The following is a 23,184-nucleotide window of genomic DNA, read 5'->3' as shown; positions in this document are numbered from 1 at the left end:
ATCCATCCATCCAGTGAAAGTTATGAAGTATTTATGATATGCTACGCATTGTAGTAAGTCCCTCAGACACAATCATGTACAAAATAGTTTGCTGTTTTTGTGAGTTTGAATTCTCTTCTGGATTTCTATAAGCTTCCCTTATGAGAGATCTGATCATGCTAGGTTGTAGTTGTCTTTTTGTATGTTTGTCTCCTGTACTAGATTCTGCTGGAAGATAGTGTGGTTTCTTATTTGTTTCATTATCCCTTGTGCCTCATGTGCAGCAGTGTGCTCAGTGGGCATTTCAGTGCATGGTAGAAGGAACAATGTATGATGGATGGATGGATGGATGGATGGATGGATGGATGAATGTATGCATATATGTATATAAGTATGTATGTATGGATGGATGGATGGATAAATGTATGTATGTATATATGTATGTATGTATGGATAGATGTATTTATGGATGGATGGATGCATAGATGGATGGATGGAAAGATGGTTGGATGGATGGATGGATGGTTGGTTGGGTGGATGGATGGATGGATGAATGAAGTGGATGGTCACTATCTTCAGCTGTCCACATGTGGAATGTTTCCCACAGTTCCATTACCTTAAGGGAATTATTCTATTACTCAGATAATCTAAAGACACCATAACCTTGGTCTAGCCCCTTCTATTCAAGTAGTTTTCATCATACCAGCAAGAGATTTTTTTTTTTAAGATTTTTACTGAATCAAGGGATTGTTCTCTTATCTCATAGAGATATCTTAGGACCAATGTCTCTGTTGCTATACATTCATTGCCCTTATTTATTACCCTTTAATTATTGTTCATTGACTTATTTGTTAATTAATTTAACCAGTAGTCATTGCTTACGTACTGTCACCCAATGTGGTTGGCCAGAAAGATGATTCCAATTGGTGAACTTGTATCAACATGTATGGGGGAAACTTCTGTGTGTTGTGGATGCTTTTAGAGGGTGTTGAGAATCTACAAACGACTGAAATAGCTCTCCAGAATAGATGGTTGTGGAATTCCCTTGGAAAAAGAAAAGTATGTGTATGCTTGTAGAGAAATTAAACAGTATAAGGCAACAGAGCTTAGAATAGTAAGCAGGCAATAATTTTGGGCAACTAGAGGTGGTTAGGACAGGCTGCCTGGAAGAAGAGGTTTTTGATTTTTTTTGTTTTTGTTTTTTAACTTGGACTTAAGGCAGAATTTCTTAACCTGAAGTCCAAGGTCAGGCCTCAGGAACTCTATATTGCAAAATTATGTGCAAAGAGCTAAGATAGTGTGAGAGAACCACCCTCATTCACCTAACCTCCCCTCCTGCCTCGTCCCACCCCCGACTTTGTTAAATAGCGGATGAATGGCAGATGCGCTTCGACTGTGCTCAGATGGAGAACGAGTTCCTCAGGAAGCGTCTGCAGCAATTTGAGGAGAGGTTGGACTCAGAGCTGACATCCAGGAAAGAGCTGGAGCAGAAGGTAAGAGGTTGTAGCAGGTCTGGGTCCCCAAAGGGCCAGATTGGGGAGGTTCTTAGCAGCACTGTTCAAGGTATTGGCTGAACCTGGGAAGGGAGAAAGAGGGCACCTCCATTTCATGTTTTTCCACCTCCACTCCAAATACTGGTCATTGTGGGAGATGAGAAACATTTTGTCCATATGTGGGTGTTGTACATGGGGAAAGAATACTCTGGAATAAAGAATCTTGGACCTTGGGCCTCAGATCTTTCTCCTCTATAGAATGATTGCCATATGCCCTCAGAATTGTCCAATCTTATCCATTTCCTTTGCCTCTAATCTCCCATCTCCATCTCTCATCTAGATCAGAGCAACAGCCTCCTACTTGGTCTCCTTGCCTCCAGCTTCTCCCCTCACCTACCTGCCCCACAGCAGCCAAGAGATCTTTCAGCCTCTTTCAGACTGTGCTGTTACTGCACATTACGCTGACTCTCAGGGTGGACTGTTTCCTTCAGTGTTTTGTAAATTTTGACTGTGAGCTCATCATCAACATGCCTCTTTCTCCTGCACCACAGGCTCCCAGTTGGTCTGTGTGATGGAATGTTCCTTTTTCTTCCTCTGACTCTTATGGTGAATTTTGTGTGTGTTTAGTTATTTTATTATTTTTTCTTTTTTTTAATGGTGTTATATTAGTCACCATAAAATACATTGTTAGTTTTTGATGCAGTGTTCCAAGATTCACTGTTTCTGTACCATACCCAGTGCTCCATGCAATCCGTGCCCTCCTTAATACCCACGATCAGGCTCACCCATTCCCCACCCCTCCCCTCTAAAACCCCCAGTTTGTTTCTTGGAGTCCACAGTCTCTCATGGTTCATCCCCCCGCCTTTGATTTCCCCCGCTTCAATTTTCCTTTCCTTCTCCTAATGTCCTCCATGTTATTCCTTATGTTCCACAAGTAAGTGAAACCATATGATAATTGACTTTCTCTGCTTGACTTGTTTCACTCAGCATAATCTCCTCCAGTCCCATCCATGTTGATGCAAAAGTTGGGTATTCATCCTTTCTGATGGCTGCATAATACTCCATAGTGTACATGGACCACATCTTCTTTATCCATTTGTCTATTGAAGGGCATCTCTTCTCTTTCCACAGTTTGGCCACTGTGGACAATGCTGCTATGAACATGGGGTGCATGTGGCCCTTCCTTTCATTACATCTGTGTCTCTGGAGTAAATACCCAGTGGTGCAATTGCCAGGTCATAGGGTAGCTCTATTTTTAATTTTTTGTTTAGTTATTTTAGCTCTTGCTTTTAAACTTTAAAAAAATGTTGTATTGCTTTTCATGGCAGTCCTATGTTTGTAGGGTTGTGGGTGTGTTTCTCTAGAAGGAGTATTTTTGCTCTGTCTCCTGCAGCAGCCTTTGAGATTCTGAAATTTTCTCTCCATTGCAGACTTTGGCAATAAGGGCAAAGTGCCAATTTGAGCTCTCAACCCACCTGAGGCACAGATCTAGGGTTTTGACTTCTTAGGGGAACATGTTCTCATCCATCCAGAGCCAGCCTGGCACCAGGCCTTCTGACTCCCTTCCAGACCAGTGGGTGGAGCTTTTCCTGCCCCTTTACCCTGAGGGGCAGCTCTCTGAGGGTCATGACTTAATGCACGGGTCTTCTTTCCAACCTCCACCTTCCTTAGTCCCAAGGCTTTGTCTCTTGTCTCTGTCTGAGCGTTCAAACCCAGCCGTGGTGCTATGATCCTTAGTGACATTTCTGGATCTTTTGGCTGCTCTCTTTCTCCCCCACCATGGCTGCCAAACCCATCATGGCTCTTGTTTTGTGTCCTTTGTGTTTAGGATATCCTGAAGTCTTCCTTCCTTTCTTGAAAGTGCAGCCAGACATCACAAATATCAGGTATTCATATCTAATATTTTCTAGACAAATATAGGGATATTTTGGTCTCTTTGCCTGTTTTGAATGGTCTCCAGTGACACCTAGACTACATTTTAACAAGCCTACACTCTAACTAGTGGTGTGCTGGTAACTGGGCCTTTGAAACTAAACACCCCGATGTCTACCATTTACCAATGGCCAATTTCCATGGTGTAAATATTTCCACTGGGGCCAATCTCAGCCTACCATTGTGAGAGCACTGTGCGGAATTGGGTGGGGAATCAGGTCTCATAAATGACTCTAGCATGCTGAATCCAAGCATATTCACTTGTTCAAAGCTTATAGCCAGAGAGAGAGGAGGGTATCTTCCTATACATTCCCTGCTTAGACCATTGCCTCCCTCATCATCAACAACCCCTGCCAGAGGGGCACCCTTGATACAACGGATGAACCTATGTTAATGCTTCATTATCACCTAAAGTCTATAGGTTACAGTAGAGTTCACTCTTGGTGTACATTCTGTGGGTTTAGACAAATGTGTCAGGACATGGATCCTCCATTGTAGTTTTAAGGAGGAGTTTGGGGTGCCTGGGTGGCTCAGTCCGTTAGTGTCTGCCTTCAGCTCTGGTCATGATCCCAGGATCCTGGGATCAAGCCCCACATCGGGCTCCTTGCTCAGTGGGGAATCTGCTTCTCCCTCTCTCACTACCTCTACTTGTATTCCCTCTCTTGCTGCCTCTCTCTCTCTCTCTGTCAAATAGAAAATCTTAAAAAAAAAAAAAAAGGAGTTTTGCTACCCTAAAAATCCTGCCTCAGTGATTCATCCCTTCATACTTTCGCCTTTTCCACAATGTCACATAGCTGGAATCATAAGGTGTGTCACCTTTTCAGATTGACTTCTTTCACTTAGTTGTAGGCATTGAAGTTTCTCTACCTCTTTTCCTAGCTTGATAGCTGAAGAATATTGCATGGTCTGGATAGACCACAGTGTGTCCACTCACCTATGGAAGAACATATTGGTTGCTTCCATGTTTTGGCAATTGCGAGTAAAGCTGAAATAAACACCCATGTGCAGGTTTTCGTGTGGACAGAAACATTCAACTCCTCTGGGTCATTCGCAAGGAGAATAATTGCTGGATCATATGGGAAGAGCATGTTCAGTTTGGGAGGAAACTGCCAAATTGTCTCCCACTGTGGCTGTCCCATGTTGCATTCCCACCAGCACTGAGCGAGAATTCCTGTTGCTTTACATCCTTGGTAGCATTTGGTGTTGTCTGTGTTCTGGATTTGGGCCATTCTCATAGGTGCATGGTGGTGTCTTGTTTTAATTTGCCATTCCCTTGGGCCATATGACATGGAGCACCTTTTGAAAGGCTTATTCATGGTCTTTATTCTTTGTGAGAACTATCCTTTAAGGTCTTTGGCCCATTTTTTAATTGAGTTGTTTTCTTGTTGGGTTTTAAGTGTTCTTTGTATATTTTGGAGAACAGTCGTCTGTCCAATATGTTTTTTTGCAAATATTTCCTCCCAGTCGATAGCTGGTCTTTTCATTTTCTATTTTTAAAAGATTTTATTTATTTATTTGAGAGTAAACAAGAGAACACACAAGCAGGGGGTGGGGTGAGGGAGAGGGAGAAGCAGGCTCCCCACTGAGCAGGAAGCCCCAACGTGAGGCTCAATCCCAGGACCCTGGGACCATGATCTGAACTGAAGGCTGATTAACCAGCTGAGCCAATCAGGCACCCCTGTCTTTTCATTTTCTTGACAGTGTCTTTTGCGGGGCAGAAATTTTTAACTTCTAATGAAGTCCAGCTTTTAAATTCTTTCTTTCATGGGTCATGACTTTGGTGTATATCTCTAAAGAGTCATTGCCAAACCCAAGGTCATGTAGGTTTTCATCTAAATTATCTTCCAGGAGCTTTAAAGTTTTGCATTTTATTTTTTATTTTTTTAAAAGATTTTATTTATTTATTTGACAGACAGAGATCACAGGTAGGCAGAGAGGCAGGCAGAGAAAGAGGGGAGGAAGCAGGCTCCCCACTAAGCAGAGAGCCCGATGCGGGGCTTGATCCCAGGACCCTGAGATCATGACCTGAACTGAAGGCAGAGGGTTAACCCACTGAGCCACCCAGGCAGCCCTATAGTTTTACATTTTAGGTGTGTGATACATTTTAAGTTAATTTTTGTGAAGGGTGTATGATCTATGTCAAGATTCTTCTTCTTCTTCTTTTTTTTTTTTTTTTTGCATGTGGATGACCAGTTGTCTCAACATCATTTGCAGAAAAGATTATTTTGCTCATTGTATCACCTTTATCCCTTTGTGAAAGATCAAATGTCTATATCTCTGTGAGTCTATTTCTGGGCTCTCTATCCTCTTCCCTTGCACTGCCTTAGTCTTCCTCACCTCTGGGCCTTTGCACATACTTACCTTTTCTTAGAATATTCTCCTTCCCTGACCTGGATACCTCCAACTATCCTTAAGATGTGAGTTTATATGTCCTTCCCTTCAGAAAGTCTCCCCTGATACAGACTGGTTGGGTGCCCTTGAATTGTGTCCCCAAGTATAAACCTCATCATGATGTATTATAATTATCTGCTCACTTCTGGGTTCCCCACCCCCATCAGTGATGAGCACCTTGAGAATTGAGGTCCTACTTGCCTGTACTGCTGTTAAGTGTATCTCCTCACTGAGAGAAAAGCATTATGTGACCACCATGCAGAGGGGGGCCAGGGTGAGATCATATGGGGGTTTTATAAACAATGGAAGGTCAGGATTCTCCCTGCTGATGATGGTTTTTGTGGTCACTTCCAAGCCAGACATTATTCTGTAGTCCTCAAAGTCATCCTGAGCTGTGGATAAACCCAACTACAAGGGAACTGCGGAGTTCTTTAGTAACAAATTATAAAGGCGGGTCAGTTTCCCCAAGGAAGGGGGGAGTTATTCATGCTGCATTAAGAAGTAATAAAGCTGCAACCTTTTCTGAGCTACAGAATATAAGAAAACATCCCATTTGCCTTCAAATACTGAATTTAGAATTACAGGCTTCATTAACTCAGAGTTTTGCTTATTTAAAGAAATTCTTTAATGAGGCCATTTCTTCAAAGCAAGTGTGCTGAGTTGTCCTCTTTCCCAGATTTAAACTAGGACATTTGGGAGGGCTTTTCCTTGAGGAAGAGGCGAGAGGCTTTGCTTTTCTGTTTGTTTATGGTTATGTGTATTGCTGTGTAATTTGGGCCGTCGAAAGTGCCATTTACGGCCTGAACCTTTACAGACTGTCTCATGGGGTTCCTGGGTAGAGCCTTGAGATGTACTATTTTGACTGCTTCTGGGCTAATCTCCACATGGCTCAGAGATGAAGCCCACGGAGGAGGGTATTAATACTGCAGGCTCATGGGGCTGTCGTGTTGAGGCAGGGCTTGGGTAGAATCTATGGACACTTTGGCAGAATTATTATGGAGGCAATTTCAATACGACCCCAAGAGTTGGATGCAATCGCCCCTGCCCCCATCTTCCCCCTGAGCAGACAGGGTCAGAGAAGCAGCTTCCTTGTGGAGACACAGGCAGAAAGTGGTCCTGTCTGGGTGTCTCTGACCCTAGCACCTGTTCTCTCCACCACACTCACTGTAGTGATGGCAGCTACTTGAAGTACCAAGTAGAAAGTCCGTTCAAGTGCAGACCCAGCGGGGTAATTCATTCTGTGACTCCCACAGCTTGCGGAGCTGCAGAGCGCCTATGAGGGGGCCAAGAAAATGGCCCACCAACACAAGAGGAAGTGCCACCATCTGACCTGTGACCTGGAGGACACCCGCCTTCAGCTGGAGAACCATCAGAGCCGAAATCACGAGCTTGAGAAGAAGCAGAAGAAGTGAGTTGCATGACACTCCCCTCGTGGGGGCTCCAGGGTGGGCTATATTGGTGCGGGGGTCTTCTGGGGTCTCCAGGTTCTCCTCTTCAGGCCCCCTCCCTTCCATCAGGGCTCCTCATCCACAAGGCCTAATGCCCTTGTCTGGCCCTTAATATCCTCCCCACCACTCACATCTTATTCCTATAAGGTTCTCCCACATATGCAGCAAGAAGAGATTCCTTCCTGTTACCCAGATAGCCACATGACCTTGGGGAGCTTTCTTGGCCTCTCAGGGCCTCAACATCCCTGTTTATCAAGTGAGGAATAGGTTCTGGAGGGTGAGGACACCCTAGCATGGTGGTTGGGGGAGCGAGCCCTGATGTCACGCTACCCCAGTTTAAGACCTCACCATGCCCTTTTCCAGTTGTCTGACCTTGGACAAATCTTTCAACCCCTTGAGCTTCAGTTTCTCATCCTCGGGTCAGGGGGCAGAACACACCATACCAGTGAGGACTAAATGATATGGTTGGTAGACCCAATGAACTGACGTCTGATTCTTAGCCCCATTGTAGGACACGGAGCCACAGAATGGGGAGGCCAAAAATCCACTCACTGCTCTCGGCAGTTAGGGCCTCAGCTCTCAGATCACATGAACAGCTCTGGCACAGACAGATGGAGCCTTGTGCATGAACATGATGCCCATCTTGAAGCGGCACTCTGGTTCCCATGCTCCCCAAATGGTAGAACCTAGATGGGGACCCAGGAGCATCCGTCTGCAAAACCTCAGTGCCCAAGCTCATTTAAGCCTGGGCACGCTTGCTGTGTTGGAAGCCCAGTCCCGTTTTGAGTTAGATGACCTCCAATGGAGACTTCATAGGAGACAAAGAGATGAGACACAGCCTCTTTTAAACAGTCTGGGAAGAAAATTCAGAAAAATGTTACGAGAGATGCAAGAAGGGGCAAGCTGAGTTATATTTTCATGGGAGTGGCATAGATTTTGAACTTGGTCTGTGTAATTAAATATTATTTCTCTCACTTGGAACTTTTCTGAGCTGGCTTCTTCATGTGAAAAAAAAAAAAAAGATCTTTGAGGGGGTTGTTAGCAATGGCCTTCCAAAACAAGAGAGGTTTCTTTAATCTTTTATTGATATCTGACTCTGTTTCCTTTTTCATGTTCCTGGGGACTCAGCTGAATCTTGTCATTGCGGTGGGGAAAATGGCTTTGTCCTACGTTGGCCATGTCCTATGTGACCTTGTCAAATGGTATCTCCTCTCTAGGCCAGAGAAAGGCTGAGGTTCCTAAGGAGTTCTTGGACTTATTGCTGAAGAATAGCTTCTATAGGGGCACCTGGGTGGCTCAGTCAGTTAAGCGTCTACCTTTGGCTCAGGTCATGATCCCAGAGTCTTGGGATTGAGCCTCATGTTGGGCTCTCTGGTTGAGAGGGAGCCTACTTCTCCCTCTTCCTGTGCCTGCTGCTCTGTCTACTTGTGTTCTCTCTCTGTCAGATAAATAAAATCTTAAAAAAAAAAAAAAAGAATAACTCCTGCAGACCCCATCTATAAATGCAGACATGGGGACTCCAGCCTCCCCTCAGGGTTTCTGCCAGTTATGATAATATCAGCTTTCATCTGTGGGTTCTGCTCCAGTTCTTTTAATATTTTTAAAAAGATTTATTTATTTATTTGAGAGAGAGAGAGAATAAGCAGGCAGGGAAGGGGCAGAGGGAGAGAGAGAAGCAGACTCCCTGCTGAGCAGGGAGCCTGACACAGGGCTAGATCCCTGGATCCCGGGATCATGACCTGAGCTGAAGGCAGATGCCTAACCAACTGAGCCACCCAGGTGACCCTCTGCTCCTATTCTGAGGAGTTATGTGGATGGTTTTCACTCTTCGATGAGGATGGGAGCTTTCCATGGAGTTTTTGCGACCCGGAAATTCCATCTCTCTGGTCTTTCCCTGACACTCCTCGGGCAGAATCCTCCATTCTAGGCACTCAAGACCCTCCTGATGGGGCTCCCCTGGGAAAATCCCCATTTCTTCATACTTAAATTGTTTCCCCCTGAGACTTACTTGTCCTGTGGTGCTCCCTCTCCCTCTCCCTCTCCCTCTCCTGGCAGACATTAATTCATGTTCTGAAGCTCGTTGCAAACAGCAGTCATTATCTGTCTCAGTGGACCAACATTTTAGCAGGGAGCCGATGGACGATAGAAGCCTTGCTCTAATGATGGGAAGTCAGGCAAAATGTAGTGGGGAAAGATCTAGAAGGGAGCAACCCTTCCTCCTATCTCTCTAAGTCTAATCAAACTGTAGAGGTAGCCGCCGCCTCAGTTTGCTGGGCCCTGGTGGACTGATGTCCACCACAGTTCCCCTATCTCCCCACCGTGGCATCTAAGTTCACAGCCACCCAAAGTGGTTCCATCTGGGTTTGGCTTCTTGTTGCCATGGTTATTCCACGGGTCACAGAGCTCTGTTCCGAGGGCCGATGGAACTCCCAGCCTGCTTCCTTGCTGTGAGGCCTGGGCTGGGCTCACCGACTCACACACTCACTGGAGGTTAGGACCCAGGCCTGCTTTAGGTGGGGTGAAGTGGGTGTGGGAATCCATCTGGCCTCATGCAGTTTGTCAGTCAGTGTGTTCCAGAAGTTCGGGTCTCTGTAGGAGCCATTCTTTGGCATTAGGTAGCCTGTTAGGCCAGGGCCTCCTTGGAACCCTCTCACTGGCTAGCCCCCACTGTCTGTCCCCAACTGTACCAGTTAGATGGGGGGCTAGCTAAGACAGCAACAGACCTGGACCCTGCCTGGCATTTGGGGCCAAATCACTCTGCCTGTCTGAACTTCAGCTTCCTCTTCTGTAAAATCCATATCATCACATGTTTCTTGCTGAATCCTTACTACATGGACCCAGTACAGAGCCTGGCACTCTGGGACTCCACACCATTGTTACCACCATGATGTTTCCCTTTTCAGGTGGCCTTGAATGACGTCACCATCAGCCAATGAGAAAGCTCCTGGGCTCTTCCAACAGGAGGACTCCCTCGTCCTCCCATGATGGGCTCTCTTGGGAGTCTGAGGCTTTGAATGACCATCTGGTGTTAAGATACATTGGATAGTCTTGTAACAGGGGAGACTTTCTTCCCGCTAGGGCCCAGACCCCATGCCCAGTTCAGCCAGGCTGGTCGTGCCCAGGGAACTCTCCATAGGGGTTTCCATGTGGCCCGAGGGCAAGTGACCAAGGTCATACCTTATTGAGGCTTGGCAGAGAGCCTCCTCTACTGATTTCCTCATCTAGGAGAGGGGTAGAAGTTCAAGGCAACTGCATAGAATGATGTCAAATCCAGGAGGTGCTTCACACTTGGCAGTCACCATCGTGCAGGGGCAGGTGGGCCCCAAATGAGGCATTTCCTGATTCCCAGGGCAGCCCTGAAGAGGACCGTCGAGTCTCTGTGTTTTTTACTGGGGAACCAAATGAAGACAAGACCGAATGTAGTAGTGTCCAGCCTTTTATCAATAATCACTGGGCTCTGATATAGCTGATGGCTACAGGAGACAGACAATCTCCTATAGGAGACACAGTATAGACTCTCTCTTGTTTGTGCAAATATATACTTCCATTCCTTCCCCCATCAGTGACTATTAGACCCCAAGCCTGTATATGGGGAAACCCGATAGATGAGGTTTTTCTATCTTTCTGTATGTTCTTCTTTTCCTGTTATCTGTTCTGTTATCTATTCTACCCTGGTTTTCACTTATGTATTTTATCGTGTTTTATACAAGTCTCTGTTATATTTGGAGAAGCTCTATCTGAGCCCTAAAAGTTGCCCTCTGACATTCTAGATTCCTCCTGCCCATCTACAACCTTAGATAAAAGCACTGAGTGCAAACTCTCATCTCTCTCTCCCTCCCTCTCTTTTTCTTTCTCTCTCTCGTGGCTGCCGATAAGTTCACTGCCTCTGTCCAGCCCTTGCCCGCCCCTCATGCCCCAGGGACCCCCCCCCAATGCCATGACATGCCCTCTGCTTGAACAGGTTTGATATGCAGCTGGCCCAGGCCCTGGGGGAGTCTGTGTTTGAGAAGGGTCTTCGGGAAAAAGTGACCCAGGAGAACACCAGCATCCGGTGGGAACTAGGCCAGCTTCAGCAACAGCTGAAGGTAAGGGATGGGAAGGGCATGGAGCCCTCTAGGCTTTTAGTTGCTGGTTTCCAGGAAAACCGCCCCCTCTTTCACCCAAGGTAAATAGTGACAGGGAGAGAACCTTGGGGTGGGGTGGCAGGGGTAGGCTGGTCTGCCAGCCAGCTGGAGTCATGGGTTCCGGGGTGCCTTAAGACAACTGTCATTGAAAGAGTGATTGTCAGAGGATCTGAGCACTTTCAAGGTACCCACCTGGGAGATAGGAGAGGCCGGGGAAAGAATGAGTCCCTGTCACCTCATCCAGGGGCAGCGCCCTGTCCTATCTATGCAGGCTCCCATGCAGAGGGATTTTATTAAAATATGACTTGGGCACTTTATTCATTTGCTCCTTATCCTTATCCCTGCTACCCCCAAGAGAGAGCTCATCCTGGCATTCAGCAATTTCTTGATCTAGCCCCAAGTTCTTTGATCCTAGAGTTGACTTTCTAACCTGGATGAGTCATTTCTGGACACCTCGGCTCACTGCCCCAGTGTGGCAGTCCTTGAGATGTCACTTGCCTCTCGGCAGATACACAGCTCACAAATGGGCAAACACTCCCTTTATGCGCTTTGAGATCTAACTCTGGGGGCCGTGGCGTTGCTCCCCTACAAAGGCCCCCGCCCCTACTGGTGTGAGCTGTCCCAGGGAGCAGCCCTTGGTGTCCCACAGGGGCTCTTGCCGGAGTTTCCAGGCTGAGGTAGGGATGGCAAATTGTCCCACGGTGGATGGGATGCATGATCACGTGACTCTGGATCTCCACCCCCCTTGGTCTCTGCAGCAAAAGGAGCAGGAAACCTCGAAGCTGAAGCAGGAGGTGGAGACGCTGCAGGCCCAAAAGCGGGAGCTGTTGGGGTTGTCCTCCCTGGGGGAGAGCTGTGTCGCTGGCTTGAAGGAGAGGCTCTGGAAGCTGGAATCCAGTGCCCTTGAGCAACAGAAAATCCAGAACCAGCAAGAAAACACCATCAAGCAGCTGGAGCAGGTAGGAAAGCTCTGTCCTAGGCCCTGTCCCAGACTGGCTCCAGTGCAGAAGGGGGTTATTGAAATGCAACGCCAGCACCTTACCTCACTCAGCTGCTCCTTATTCTGCTGTGGTTCCCTATTAGCCCCGAAACCCTCTCAACCTCCAGGTCTGGCATCCAGAGCCTTCCTGATCCAGCCCACTCCTCCCATCCTGCCAGGGCCAGAAACCAATGTGATCCCCACCTCATAGATGTAGAAGCTGAGGCTTGGAAACACAGCGGGGGTGCCGGGGATGGGATCTGGAACACGAACCCTCTGACTCCCATAGCACCTGCTACTTCCAGGAAGACTGGCACTCTCATCTTTGGGGAACAGAAAATCATTAATGGGAAGAAGGCAGGAATATCGACTACATTAATACCAGTGAAGTATCCAATGAAGATTTTCTTTGTGGGCTTATTTGTTGATGTGCCCGTTTCATGCCACAAAGAATTCGAAGCGGCTTATAGAACGTGTGCCTCCTAAAACAGAAAAATTATAAATAAAATGATCTAAGCTGGAAAAACACACTCAAATAGACACCAAAGAGGTTTGGGGATGGTGAATTAATATGCAGACACAGAAAGCATGTGATCTTATCCCCTTAATGGGTTCAGCTCTAAACTTTTTGGTGGCCAGAGAGAAAAAAGAAATGTGAGTTTTGTGATGTTTGCTATCCCAAGGTAAAAAAACAAACCAGCTTTTCCTGAGGTTTAGCTGGAAAGAAACTTCTCATGTGGCATTTCATGAGCGGCAATGATTTCAAAGCGGTTGTATGGCGGAGACCCTCTTTTCGAGAAAATCTGACCAGGTAGCACGAATATGGAAAGCAGATGAACTCTGAGCAGCTCTGGTTCCATGGAGGGAGGGAGTGAGAAGGCGGGGGCATCTGGTCTGGCTTCTCACTTACCCTCACTCCACTGGCAGGAAACCCATTAAGTCCTGAGACCCGGGTGTGGCAGGCATGGAGGGACAGAGTCTGAAGCAGTTCAGAAAACCGAGTTCCTTTAACTCACTCAGCCTACAGGAATTTATTAAGTGCCTACTTTGCATCATGCAAGGTGTGGACGTTAAGAATTCAGGTGTAAACAAGACATGGGTTCCTGGGTGGCTCAGACAGTTAAGCATCTGACTCTTGATTTTGGCTTGGGGCATGGTCTCAGGGTTGTGAGATTGAGCCCTGGATCAGGCTCCGTGCTCAGCCTGGAACCTGCCTGGGAGTCTCTCTTTCTCCCTCTCCCTCTGCCCCTCCCCACCACTCTCTCTCTCAAAACAAAACAAAACAAGACAGATGTGCTTTCTGCCTTCTGGAAGTTTATAGTCATGTTGAGTATCAGGAGAAAGTTGAATTTGCGTATTCAGTCTTGGAAGCAGGATTGGGGGAACAATCAAGGAAGACTTCCTGGAGGAAGAGACATTTCCTGAAAGATGGGTCCAAGTTGGCACCGAGAAAGTTCCTTTCAGGAGGAAGAACCTGTGCCAAGGCCTTGGGGCAGGAAAGTCCTGTGGCATTCAAGGAGCTGGAATATGTTCACATTGACAAGGTGTCCTTAAGGCAGCTCAGTCTCTTTGACCTTAAGCAAGCCCTCTGTCTTCTCTAGACTTTGGTCTCCTCCTCCATATAGTGAAACTGGAGCCTTGCCCATCCCCTGGCTTCCCCCAGCTCCAGCTAGGAATCCACGGAGGCTCATGAAGGAGGTGGAATCTGTGTAGATTATTTTAAGGGACTTGGAGGATGGCACAGCTTGATAGCAACCTGAAGTCAAGAATAAAGCGAGGGCTTTGGAAAATTCTGTGAGTTCTTCAAGATACCACCAGGGGACCCCTCGGAACTCAGGAGCAGAAATGTACTCCTGTGACCCGAGAGACCCAAAAGTTAGTGTATCCTTCCTAATTTTCCATCCTTAGTGTACACAGAAGGCGAGGCTGACACAATGCTCGAATCTATCTTCAGCTTCACCCAGAACCTCGTGCCACATTGTACCCTTGTAGACATCTGGGAGATATTTATTGATCACAATACAGCACTTTTTCCAGGGAATTTTATGTTAACTCATATAAGGTGGACATAAATGGTATTGCAGATGTCAGGACTATCCAAGAGGCTCGAAAAAAATGAAAAAGAAATATTTACTTGCTTAAGCTCCTCATTTTGGATTATCTTCCCATAACCTCTGTCATTTTAAAGGAGGCGAGGAAGGAGGTTGACATTTAAAGCGAGCTTACTTTATGCCAGGAACTGGAATAAGGGCTCTGTGCTACGCTATCCTTTTGCCTCTCCACCATGGTCCTGCATGGTAGAGAATATTGTCAACATTTTATTTTATTTCATTTTATTTTATTTTATTAAAGATCTTATTTATTTGACAGAGAGAGAGAGAGACAGCAAGAGAGGGAACACAAGCAGGGGGAGTGGGAGAGGGAGAAGCAGGCTTCCCGCCGAGTAGGGAGCCCAATGCGGGGGTCGATCCCAGGACCCTGGGATTATGTCTTGACCAAAGGCAGATGCCTAACTGCTAAGCCATCCAGGCACCCCTATTGTCAACATTTTAAAAGACCAACACTGTTTTTGCAACTGAATTTCCACATGAGGGACAGCAATTGTAATCTTCTGAAGGTTTGGTGAGAGGCTCTGGGTGGTGTGGTAAGTGATCAAAAAGTTAGTTTCTACATTGTAACCCATCTAAGGTATAGAGTTCCAAATGCTGCACCATGACCAGGCATTAGAGTCCAGATAAATGGAAGCTTGGAAGTGTAGATTCTTGGAGCCTGTACGCTGAAGATTCTGATCTGGTAGGTCTAAGGTGAAGCCCTGAAATAGAAATTTTTAAAAATTGCATTACTTAGGGCTAATATGCCACAGAATTTGAGAAGCAAGAGCTTGGGTCAGTCCCTCAATTACCAAGATCAAGAAAGGAACACCTTGAAGGGCAGCAAGAACCCATGACATCTGCTTCCAATTCTAGAACCTTCTATGCAACGTCACACAGTTTTAAACACTGTGCACTGTGGCTCTTTATAGGCTCTGAGCAAGTTTTGGAGGTTCTCATTTAAAAGACTTTTCTCCTTCATAGGCACACAGTTCTTAATTTTGTCTTCCAGGAAGTGAGGGGGGCTGTCATTTCTGTCTGTTTTCAAAAGAGAATGTCATATTTGTGTGCCAGGCAATGTGCTAGGTGTTTTATGTGGGTGATCTCATCGGATTCTCGTAAAAGCATCCTGAGGTGGTCGTTTTCCACCAAGTAACCAGAGGCAAAGTGGATTGTCCAAGGTGACATTTTGGGCAAGTGATCTCCCTCTGCAGGGTTTCCTGTATTCATGAATAAACTTTTGTTCAACCTTCCATCCACCCACCTATCCGTCTATCCATCCATCCATCCAAAAAACCCTCACCGAGGCTTGCTCCAGGGATGACACATCTGTTTCATGTTAAAAGGGTTGAGAAGGACCCTGAAGGAGTCTTCCATCGAAATTCAGTGGGAAAGAGTGTGATGGATTAGTGATGGCTTGTAATGACAGCAGGAAGGGATGTGGCAGTGCGTGGGCTATTTATCTATCATTTCTGACCTTCCCGGGCCCCTGGGGGATGACTTGGCTCTCCTCCCCACACTCTAGAAATGAAAAATGCAGGTGGGATACCCAGCTGACATGGTTTGTGTGGGTCACCCTCATGAGCCTCTGCCCTTGCCGCCCCCCAGCTCCGCCAGCGGTTTGAGCTGGAGATCGAGCGGATGAAGCAGATGCACCAGAAGGACCGTGAGGACCAGGAGGAAGAGCTGGAAGATGTCCGCCAGTCCTGCCAGAAGCGGGTATGTGAACAGCACTATGGGCCCTGCCAGGCCCTGGTCTAGCACCTGGTTCTGGTGCCATCTTCCTTTGAGTGGGGTGGGGGGAGGGGTGGATTCTAGGGCCTGGGGGTAGACCATTCCTGCAACCACTTAAGACCTTCACTGTCAGGGGTGCTAGAGCAGAAGTACATATCTTTAATATGGTTCTAGAACTTCCAGAAGTCTCTGGAACTGTCAAGCATCATCACCCCAAGATTTCTGCCAAAAGCCCATAATGCCATGTGGCTTTATACCTTGGGTAAGGACTTAAGGACTTACAGGTTTCAAGGAGGGGACTTGTTTCTTCTGGCTATTTCCTTTGCAAATCATTTCCTACACTTCATCCAAGCTCCTACAGACATTTCAAACCGTGGTTAAGAAAGCAATAAATCCTTGCAATCGTACCACCTAGAAACCATCATTATTACTATTTTAAAAGTCATTTCATAGCTCTCTGTCATTGTACACACACACATACATATTTATTGAGATATCGTTTTCCCTAAATGGGGTCATGCTTTCTTGAAGCCTGCTATTTTCACTCAGCGGTTTGTCCTGGGCCTCTTTCCGTGTCGGCAAACACAGATCTCACTTACTGAAGCTCACTGAAGAGCTTTAGAAGCAGTCCACCTTAGGCCCATGCTGTCATCTGTTCAACAAATCTCCCATAGTTGGGCATTGAGGATTTTCAGATTTTCTGTTACTCTAACCAACGCTGAGATAAACATCCTTAGAGATGCATTGACTGATGTGAATAGAAGATGAATCTTTTAAGTGGAGTGGTTGGAAAGCTGTGGGTTATGGCTCAGTGAACAGGCTTTCTCACTGGGGGATCCCTCCAGGTCCTTCATCGTCTGGTCTGCAGTCGGATCCCAAGAAGGGGCAGAGGAGCATTTCTCAAAGCTGACTCCTATGATTGGCTCCCTCGGTGGTCTGTCTGGGGAAGACCTCTAGACTGTAGGGCTTGAGGGCCTGGGTGTTGGAATTCCCAGACTCTTGTTTTGGATCTCTGCCCTTCCACCTTAACAACTGTGCCATCTTGGGAAAGTGATTTAAAAACCTTAACTGCTACTGAAATCCATGCTAGCCCTTGATTCCTTGCTCTGTATCCAGTGCTGGTCACTCGGAGCCAATGTATAAGACACATGAGAAAGCCCATGCTGCTACTTTAATTGGAATCATGGGGTCAAGTCACGCTTGGGTCAGGTCCCAAGGTCATCAACTCCCAAGTGTGGGGCATTGGAGGAACCACATAACCTTGCTAAAGAGCTTCACTGTTCTCATCCATAAGATAAGATAGTGTGACTAAGGGCAGGGTCACACTGAAGACTCAGGGAGACGTCAGATGGGGAAACAATGCACAGTTTGGTAAATGGAATCCTTGTTTGCTGGAAACTTCCAAGTAATAGCAGATTTCTGGGCAGTGGGCCCTTCAGAAGAGCTAGTGAACCAGCGTGGTGGTTCCCTGGCTCCTGGGTGTGATTCATCCATCCAAGAGAAGGAGGGCATGCGGCCTTGGCACCCTACAGAGCCCACAGCTGGGCATCCTCCTGGGCACGACTGAAGGGCATCTTGGTGATTATCAGAACCTTGGCAGGAGATGGTGGTCTCACTGAGCACATCCTCAAGCAGATCTGACTGCTGTAGTACCCTACCCTTGGAAAGAAAGGGTCAACAATTTTAGACTCATCCAGATCTGTGCGTCCCTGAGTTAAGTCTCTAGAACCTCCCTGAGGCTCTGTTTTCTCATCTGAGACATGGGAGCAATGATAGAAAATGTTCTGCCTTCCTCTGCTATTGAGAAGATGAGATAAAAAAACGGGCAGTAGCTTGTAAACTGTAAAGTATTGGGAGTTATTGTAAATTATAAAGTGCTGGGAGTTTGCATCGAGGAGCCAGTTTCAGCTTTTTTTCTGTTCTCACATATCTGGGAGAAATGAATGGGATTCTTTGAACACCCAGTGGGCTCGATGCACCCGGCTGGGTTCTTGATGTCCATCAGCTTCTTTGCTCCTCTGAAGAACACTGCGAGGTTTATGGTCCTGGTTCACAGATGAGGAAACCAGAGTTCAGAATGGTGAAGCCAGTGGCCCAAAGTTACCCAGCTAGGAAGTAGCCAGGCTAGGACTTGAAGCTTAGGTCTGTCTCACTCCAAAGCCCAGTCTCTTACTAAAAATGCTAGATTTAATTTTTTTTTTCTTTTGCAAATGTTTAGACCATGGAAGGCCACTTTAGGAAGCACTGATAGAAGTCAGCCTTGGGCAATGCTACATCCTTGAGCTCTTCCTGCACACAAATTTGCCAAAGGCTCTGATAAGTCTTGCACCGAAGAACTGTTAGCCCCATGGTCCCACACTCCTAGCATGGACTTTCCTCCACCTACGTACCCATCATGCTTGTGAATACCATGGGGAGATGTCCTGCAGAACACACTCCAGAAAGCTTTGCCTGGTTGGATACAGAGTTTTTATTATTTTGTGTATTTTTCAAAATGTGTTTTAGCTTTGCCAGGCTGCACTTTAAAAGTGGATACAAGCAGAGGGCCTTGTGTCTCTCACTCTTAAAGTTTTGAAATGGACTTGCTTTCTACATAAGTGACCATCAATTACTACTTTGTTTGCCCTCCATGGGTCAGGAGATGGAAGCCCTCCGTCCCTGCCCCATGCCCTCGTGTGAAGGTTGCACAACTGCTGGTGCATTCTAAAAGTGCCTCAAAGCATCATGAGTGCCTTGAGCTGAGGCCCCGATGAGGTGGAGATGTGACCCAGGCCCCCCCAAAGCTTTTCCGTGGACAGATTTATAAAGGGAGAGAGCGAGGTCAGAGAAAGGTACTTTCTCCTGACGGCAGACACTCACGTGAACTTCATCTAGCAGCTGCTCTGCTCCATCTGTCTCTCACCATGGCAGGAAATCAATTGTTTTAGTGACCTGGGTGGGATTTGGGATGGCTCTCTGGGGTGGCAAAAGAGCCAGGGTCAAGAGATACAACGCTAACTGCTCTTGGCGGCAACCGACTTAGGAGAAGGGGCCTCAGATCGTCGCTCAGACTCAGTTTGCCCCTCTGGGCAATAGGGTCATTGATACAGCATGGAAAGGGAGGACGAAGGGGTGGGCCAGGCAGCATACAGGTGAGAGGCTGGCGGGGAAGAGAGGGTGCAAAGTGGTTATGGTGGGATATTCACTTTAGGGGGGAACAGCTGCCTTTGCTGAGTGATGAGAGAAATCAGAGCCGTGAAAGGAGTTGCCCGGAGCCAAATGTCTTAGTCTGTTTGGACTGCTCTAACTGGGTATCAGAGACCAGGGGCTGAAATGGCAAACATTCATTTCTCACCATTCTGGAGGTTGGGAAGTCCAAGATCAAGGTGTCAGCAGATTGGGCATCTGGTGAGGGTCCCCCTCCTGGTGTGCACACACCTGACTTCTTGCTGTGTCCTCAGGTGGTGGAGAGAGACAGAAGAAGCAAGCTCTCTGCGATCTCTTCTTATAAGGGCCCTGATCTCAGCACGGGGGCTCTACCCTCCGGACCTCACTTAAACCCAGTTATCTCCAAAACCCTGCATCTTCAGATAATACTACACAGGGGGTTAGAATTTCAACATAGGAATTTGGGAGAGATCTGAACATGTAATCCACACCAAGTAATGGCAAATGCAAACTTCTTCTTCTTCTTTTTTTAATGGATCCACAGTCTATTTGATAAAGAAGGTGGCTACATTTTAATACGTTGGTTATAATGTTGCCCAAAGCCTTAAAAAGTCAGAGTGCCAAGATTTGCAAATATCATGGCATAGGAAGAAAACAACTGTTGGAGAATGGGTGGAGAACTGGGGCCGAGAGCTTCATGGTGAGTGGCAGGGTCTCGCCATCACTGGCCAGCTCTACCCATAGCTGTCAGGTTCCCAAGATTTTAGGCTCCTGAGTTCTCCAACAAAGACACCCCCCGCCGCAACCGCTAGGACGTCCTTTGTGGAAAGGGGCTGCGAACTTCACATTCCCCCCTCCTCCAGATGGTCTCCCTGTCTTGTGGACTTTGTCCAGATGGAGCTCATTTCTCCTATGTCTGTGTCTGCCCTTTGTGCCTGCAGCTCCGCCAGCTGGAAATGCAGCTGGAGCAAGAGTACGAGGAGAAGCAGATGGTCCTCCATGAGAAGCAGGATTTGGAAGGCTTGATTGGAACCCTCTGTGATCAGGTAAGAGGGAAGCACCAGCAGGTGTTTGAGAGAACACTCCCTGCCTCCAGGCCTTGTTCAGAGAGATGGGTTGGAGGAGGGAGGACAGTGCAGTAAGTCTTCAGGAAGAGCCAGAGGCCAGTCAGTTCAGCCAGCCTCCACCTGCTCCTCCAAGTGTCCTCTGGCCCATCGATTCTGGCCCTGTCCACCCTCACTGGCTCTTCAAAGGAGACCTTCTGGGGTCCACACACAGCAGTGTTCTTGGAAGGACCAGGAGAATAAACAAAGTATGCCAAGCCAGAAGGAACAGACGAGATTGCCTTGCCTTCAGCAGCTGTCGGGGAGGAAGGGAGGGTAAGCAGCCCTTGCTTTAAGGAGGTGAATGTGAATGGCGACTATGTTCACAGCTGTGAGAACAAGACTGTTGCTAGAGGCAACCAGGCTCAGAGTCAAGTAAATGGGGCTTAAGACCCTAGCTGGGGCCCCTTCTGTCTACATGGCTTTGGGTGATCTAGTGAACCACTCTGAGTTACTAGAGGGCAGAGACCTGTGGGAAGGTTGCCATGGCCGTATCCCAAGGTTCTCAACTGTGGCACTGTGGACATTTCAAGCCACACCATCCTTTGTTGTAGGGAGGCGGTCTCATGCTCCCTGGGGTGCTGAACAGCATCTCTGGCCTCCCCCTACTAAATGCCAGCAGCATACCGTCCCCCTTTCATTGTGACAACCAGAAATGTCTATAGCCACGACTGAATGTCCCTTGAGCACAAAAATCAACCTTCCCCTTTGAAAAAAAAACAAAAATCTACAGCTGTAAGTTAAGTAGACAGCAGAGCCTAGTGCCAGCTCCTGATTTCCCAGGTGGGAGGAATCACTCCTCCATCGCCCAAATATTCCTTACCCTGCCTGAGCTGCCACTGCATAAAACCCCACCACCAGAGAGAGATGCCTGTGGCTTCTGTGATTTCTTTTAAAGTATCACAGGAGTGTGTTTTAAGGTCTTTTCTTAACGGGCATACACAGTTGTTTAATTAGCAATGATCTCGCTGTCTATCAGCAGAGTTACTCTTGTTAAGCACAGAGGAATCTGGGCCCCTCTTCAAACCAGGACTTAGACATAGGTGCTCAATATGGATCTTTTAAAAGATTTTATTTATTTGGCATTGAGAGAGAGAGAGAGAGACCGCACAAGCAGGGGGAACAGGAAGGGGGAAGCAGTCTCCCCACTGAGCGAGGAGCCCAACACAGGGCTTGATCCCAGAACCCTGGGATCATAACCTGACCCAAAGGCAGATGCTTAACCAACTGAGCCACCCAGGTGCCCCTGAATTTTTTTAATTGATTAAGTGAGTGAATCCTAGAGCAGGACCACGGTAGCATTGAGTGTCAGGGTTGGAAGCTGAAGGAATCCACAGGAAAGCTTTGTCATCTTCCTGCTCTGAATTTTCTAGTGTCTCAGCCAAGCAAACCAGGCCATTGGGTGCAGAACCATTGGGGATCTTTCTTTAAAATTAATGCAGGAGAGCCCAGACCAATATTTGGTTCTAGAACAATAGTGGCCAGTCGCTGGTCGAAAGAGGCGTTCTGTTCAGCATGGCCCACTGGAGGAAACAAAGCAGGTAATCCAGAAAGGTTTTTATAGATGTTGCTGAAATGAAACATTTTTTTGTGGAAACAGAAGGTGACTTGAAATGAATAAAATGCTAATTTTATGTTAGTCACCAAGCTGGAACCTTTAAATAAATGATCACATTTGGTAGTTTTTAATGTTTTATTAAGACATTTGCCAAACACATGGAAAAGTAGAATGAATAATATAACCGACACTTATGCACCAAGCACCCAGGGTTCCCATAAATTAAAAATTTGCTATATCAGATTCAGATATTTTTAAGGAAAGAAAACACACTTCAAAAACAGTTGGCAGCTCCTTGGTTCCCATTCCTATCGCTCCCATTCCTCCCCCCTTCCTTCTTCCTTGCTTCCCAGAGGAGACTATCATCCTGTGATTGGAGCGTGGGATTCCCCGGCATAAGTATTTGAACTTGAAACACATACAGTAACATGATTCTGCAATTTACTTTGTTGCCTTCTGTATCGTGTTTGGAGACCAGTCCAAGTTAATACGTGGAGCTCTTATTCATTCATCTTAACTGCTACACAATATTCTTTTTATTTTTAATCCCATTCTTCTGCTGGTGGTTATTTAGTTGTTTCTGTTCTAAGACACAAAACTGCCATGCCTTTTTTTATGTATGTCTCACTGGGCACATGGGCAAGAGTTTCTCCAGGGGCATGTATATATTTTGAGATTATGTTTTTAGGTGAAGCTAAGTTTATTATTGTTTTATTTCCTTGGTAGATTGTTCCTTTGAGTGTGATATGGTCCCTCTTTTCTCCATGAATGATTTTTGCCTTATTTTATTTTGCTTGGTGTCTTTTAGTTAGTTTGGCTGCAAGACCTTTATTTATTTATTTATTTTTAAAGATTTTATTGATTTATTTGGGAGAGTGAGGGAGTGTAGACACATAAGAGGAGGAAGGGGCAGAGGGAGAAGCAGACTTCCTCCTGAGCAGGGAGCCCCAACATGGTTCTTGATCTCCCAACCCTGAGATCATGACCTGAGCCAAAGGCAGGAACTTAACCCACTGAGCCACCCAGGAGCCCCTGGCAAGACTTTTTAAAATTCTTTCATGTCCAACATTTCCAAGTGTGTGTGTGTGTGTGTGTGTGTGTGTGTGTGTGAATATGGTTTGTTAATTCAGTGTTTTAGCCTCAGACTTTTTATAGGAGAATCTAATTCATTTACATTTATTGGAATGACTGAAATACATACAATTA

General features: G+C 46.6%; 1 protein-coding gene across 1 annotated transcript in view; it reads left to right on the top strand.

Annotated features, from left to right (window-relative positions):
• Window positions 1–23,184, top strand: part of LOC111160061 (myosin XVIIIB) — a 232,652-nt gene that overhangs the window by 110,739 nt on the left and 98,729 nt on the right. The window contains 6 exon segments of the mRNA XM_022522870.1: window positions 1,348–1,472; window positions 7,049–7,203; window positions 11,205–11,328; window positions 12,126–12,326; window positions 16,045–16,155; window positions 20,259–20,363. Of these exon segments, the coding sequence (XP_022378578.1) occupies window positions 1,348–1,472; window positions 7,049–7,203; window positions 11,205–11,328; window positions 12,126–12,326; window positions 16,045–16,155; window positions 20,259–20,363 (821 nt within the window).

Source organism: Enhydra lutris, unplaced genomic scaffold (genome assembly GCF_002288905.1).
Source record: "Enhydra lutris kenyoni isolate GAN:26980312 unplaced genomic scaffold, ASM228890v2 scaffoldscaffold73, whole genome shotgun sequence".
Taxonomy (NCBI): domain Eukaryota; kingdom Metazoa; phylum Chordata; class Mammalia; order Carnivora; family Mustelidae; genus Enhydra; species Enhydra lutris.
This window is presented reverse-complemented; position numbering and strand designations above follow the sequence as displayed.